Below are 4,751 nucleotides of genomic sequence, written 5' to 3' on the forward strand. Positions count from 1 at the left end.
TTTTCTTCCTAAAAACCATGAATTTCGATTTCAAAGAAAGGCCTTCAACAATGAGGTGGAAGAACGAGACCCACCAAAACTATTGATAGGCTACGATGTGTGGGAACAAGTTAAAGATATCAATAACAAATGGGGAAAAAGAACAAGCAAGAAGCGAAAAAGTGTTGATGATAGTAATACGAGCAACTGTTGGAAGAAAAAGTCAATATTCTTTGATTTAGAGTACTGGATATACTTGCTTGTTTAACATCAATTAGATGTTATTCATATTGAAAACAATGTGTGCGAAAGCATCTATGACACATTGTTGAATATTCCGGAAAAAACAAAGGATGGCCTTAAATCAAGAATGGGTCTTGGACCATTGAAAATTAGAGATAAATTGGCACCTGATTTCTCAAACAAGAACCATATTAAGCTTCTTCCAGCTTCTTTTACCTTAACTAGAGAGGAGAAGAAAAGGTTTTGTGAATGTTTGAGAAGCATTAAGGTGCCTGATGGATATTCTTCTAATATGAAAAATTTGGTATCTTTAAAGGAATGCAAGCTGCAGGGTCTTAAATCACATGATTGTCATGTGTTTATGCAACAGCTTCTTGCTGTTGCATTACGGACAATATTACCTGACCATGTACGAGTTGCAATAATTAGATTATGCTTTTTCTTTAATTCTATATGTGCGACGGTGATTAATGTCAGTGAACTGGATGAAATGGATAACCATTGCTTGAGTCGAAGAGGATATGCTGGACAGTTGGAAGAAAATGTAAGTATGTTTATATTCTGGTTGCTTGCATTTGAAAGTTACAGTAGGTTCTTAAATATATATGTTTGGTTGCATTCTTAAATTTACTACCCAACTTTAATTTTTTAGAGTGCTGAAACTGGTCTTAGTGAGGATCAGATAGACATGAGTGTAGCTTGGATCAGAGGTAGGAGAAAAAAAAATGGGGGATATCATCCTGATGTTCAAGTTATCGTTGATAGCCTTGTAAGTGCTGGTTTGTATGTATGTTACAGCAACAATTATGTTTTTATATCAAAATTTGATAAAATGTGTCATTGGATAATACCTAGATAAAGGCTGGATGGAATGCAAAAAAAGTATCTTCAAGTTCAGATGGAAAAAATGATTTGCTTGCAAAAGCTTTGGGGAAAGCCCCAAAAAATGGCCATATGCAAGGGACTGGCAAGTTTGTAATCCCATCTCAATATTTTGACACTCCACGTAATTATGATCCGATGGAAAAGGATAAATCGAAGTTGGAAGATTGGTTGGCAAAGTACGATGCAGCTATTGAGGAGTTGTGGAAGAAAATTAGAAGGAAATCTAGGCACTCTGACATCGGCAGCTCTAATACACTAATGAAGAGTGATTACAGGCACGATGGAGATCTCGAGATGAATGCTAAAGCCAATGCAGTTGATGAACAAGAGGTACTGCACAAACTATTTTGTTCTATATAATGATAAAGGATAATTACCCTAAATTTCTTGTTTTTTAATCATAGAAATGGCCATATAGGTTTCAAAACATAACTTCAAATCAATAGCAACATCTTCAAGAAAGAATGGTGGGGATCTAAAAAGGAAAAACGACAGCCCCAATAATAAAAAGCAGAAAACAGCAATGAAGATATTGGAAGACTTTGGTAAATTCCCCAAGACTCCAAAGAAAAGAAAGGGCAGCCCCAATAAAAAAACACCCAAAACAGCAAATGAGCTAGGAGATTTAGACAATCTCATTGAAACTCCAAACAAGAGACAAGCCAGCCCCAAAAAGAAAAGTCCACAGACAGCAATGGAAAAAAAAGCAATGGACAAACCTGATAAAGTACTGGTTCGGAAGACTAAACTTGAAGATTGTAGTGATGCTAGCCCTGTAGTTCGAAGAAGAAAGACAAGGCAAGCAACTGCTCAACACCTACAGAACGCCACAGTGAATCCAAGATTTAAATTCTTTTTAGGCTTATGTAATATGAAGTTGCCTACTAGTGGAAATTACCTCCTCATCCACTTGATAATGAGGTATTTGAAAGTGAATGTCTGGCTAATATTGGGAGGGATGATTGTTATGCATTGTCTACCATTAGGCATTAATCACATGCATATCTATATGGCATAAGTTATTTCTTTTTCCTTTTTTAATTATCAAAATCTATTAAAAGATTATATAAATATTTAGTTCGTGTTTTTTGTGTGAATATCATTTGCTTATATGACAAGATTCCAACTGATAAAATGGGCAAGCCATTTGGCTTCATGAATCCTGGTCACGTTAGCCCTAGCAGAGTTGAAAATGCGCTTAAAACGCGCATAACAAGGACACAAGCAATTGCTAATCGTTTGGCCAAAGCTCGCCCCTCTCAATTCATATTCATTCCTTACAATCTTGGGTACATTCATTTTCATTTATATTCATTTTCATTAGTAAGCAGGTTGTTAATTTTCATTTCTTCTTACTTACAAGTTGTCGCTTAATTATAGCGCTCATTGGATTCTTGTTGTGATTGATGTGGCTACAAAGACTGGATATTTCATGGATCTGCAAGGAAATAGTCCAGCGGAAGACATTAAAGAGTTGGTAATAAAGTAGGTATATCAAAGTTAAATCATCATAGAATGTTACATCCATTATAAACATTTTAGTAGTTCTAACAATAAGTTTTAAACAGTTTTCAGTCTCTCTTAACAGGTGCTCTCCTCTTCGTGAGAAAACCTTGAAGGAGAGAAACAAAGAGTCTTTATGGCTCATATAGCCACTCTTTGATAGTGGCGGCTAGTTTAGTTCTCATAGTATTGTCCCCAACCTTCTGAGGTTGGCAGTGAAAGTCATAAAACAGGCGGAGTTCATTAAACACGGGGATTGTTGCAGGAAAACTTTTAGAAGTTCTTTATTGAAGTAGTTGAGAACTAGCAAGGTATGGATACAGAGGAGTTAATTCGTAAATGCAAAGTTATTTCAATCAAAGGAGAGCAGCCGAATAAGATATCATTCATGGGTAGAAAGAGTGCTAGGGGGGAGCAAATAGCAGCATGCTGTCTGGTGGGCAAGATTATGCACCAAAGAGGAGTGAATCTAGAAGGTCTCAGATCTGCTATGCTACAGATATGGAGAACAAATAAAGAAGTGAGAATAGAGAGCTTGGGCAGTAACATATTTATGTTTAAGTTTGCTGTGGAGGCTGATAAAAAGAAAGTCATGGGAGGAGGGCCCTGGCATTTTGATGGGGCGCTAATGGTGTTAACGGAACCAAAAGGCATTGGAGACATAGCAAACCAGTCATTCACTCACACACTTTTTTGGGTTCATCTTCGTAATATGCCGATTACATGGATGCACAGAGATATGGTCCAAGAGTTGGGAGAGTACATTGGTTCAGTGGAAGAGATAGACACAGATGAAGAGGGGAACTGTATTGGGAAGATTGCAAGACTCCGAATCTCGGTGGATATCACTAAACCCCTTCGAAAATTTCTGGAAGTGGAAACAGAAGATGAAGGCAGCATCCCAATTCCAATTCTATATGAAAGACTACCTGATTTTTGTTTTTGTTGTGGGCTTATAGGGCATCAACATAAGGAGTGCATAGAGTATAAAGGGCAACCCAAGGAAGACCTCCCTTACGGCTACTGGATGAAAGCTACAATACGATTTGGAAGACTAAAGCAGAACAGCCGAGATAAATGGCAGCGAGAACAGAATCAATTCAAGAAAGGAGATGGTGCTTCAGATAACCAAAGTCAACAGAAAATGCAAAACAGTCAACGGGACCCGGAAACTGAATATGGATCTGAATCCAGTCCTCTCAAATCAGGTGAACCTTTAGACCCAATGGTCCATGGAAAGAATGGCAAAGTAGATGGAGAACATTTAATGCAAAAAGCTGGAAATTCGAGGAGACAGCTCAAGCTACCAGCTGTAGAAGTTGCAGAAGCTGACACAACAGAGCAAAGCGGGAAATTAATCACAAAAGAAGGAAAAGAAAAAGAGCGGGAAAAAGAAGCTGAAAACTCATTTAAAGAAAACAACACTTGCCAAGCAAGTGCGGAAGAGGAAGTGGAGAATGGGCCAGTAGCGAGCCAAAGTAAGCCCAAACGCAAGAAGTGGAAACTACAGGCTAGGGAAATAAGCAGCAGCAGTAAGGCACAAAAGGGATTGGGAGCTACTAAACGGAAAGGAGAAACAATTTCATGGAGAAGCCCAGATCGTAAGAAGAAAAGATTAAATAGCCCAAGGGCAGCAACAACCATACACTTGCACTGCAGCTCTCCTTCGGCAAAGATCAAATTGAGCTGGGAAAATACAAACCCAGAAAAGCAAGATGCTACAGCTTTAACAAAGAACTTATCGGTGGAGGCTGGTGACCAGCCCCGCCGAGAACCATGAGGATCCTCAACTGGAATGTCCGGGGAATGGGGAATGACCGGACGTTCTTAGCACTCAAAACCATTCTCCAAATGCACAAACCTCAAGTTGTTTTCTTGTGTGAAACCAAATTGATGTCTGTGCAAATGAGAAAAATTGGCAAATTACTGAAGTTTGATGGATGTTTTGCAGTTAGCAGTAAAGGGAGAAGCGGAGGAATAGCCATGATGTGGAACTCAGAAATCTCAGTCAACATTACATCTTTCAGCAGCCACCATATAGATGCTGAAGTGCAAACCGAACGAGGGAAATGGGTGAGGTGTACGGGAATTTACGGACATCCGGAGGCGGATAAAAAAAGGCATACTTGGACTTTACTTAG

General features: G+C 38.7%; 1 protein-coding gene across 1 annotated transcript; it reads left to right on the top strand.

Annotated features, from left to right (window-relative positions):
* The first annotated feature begins 2,923 nt into the window (after window positions 1-2,923).
* Window positions 2,924-4,390, top strand: LOC112498636 (uncharacterized). Its single transcript, XM_052443773.1, has one exon. It carries the CDS (start codon window positions 2,924-2,926, stop codon window positions 4,388-4,390), a length of 1,467 nt encoding a protein of 488 aa, XP_052299733.1.
* The last annotated feature ends 361 nt before the right edge of the window (window positions 4,391-4,751 follow it).

This window comes from Citrus sinensis, chromosome 6 (genome assembly GCF_022201045.2).
Source record: "Citrus sinensis cultivar Valencia sweet orange chromosome 6, DVS_A1.0, whole genome shotgun sequence".
Taxonomy (NCBI): domain Eukaryota; kingdom Viridiplantae; phylum Streptophyta; class Magnoliopsida; order Sapindales; family Rutaceae; genus Citrus; species Citrus sinensis.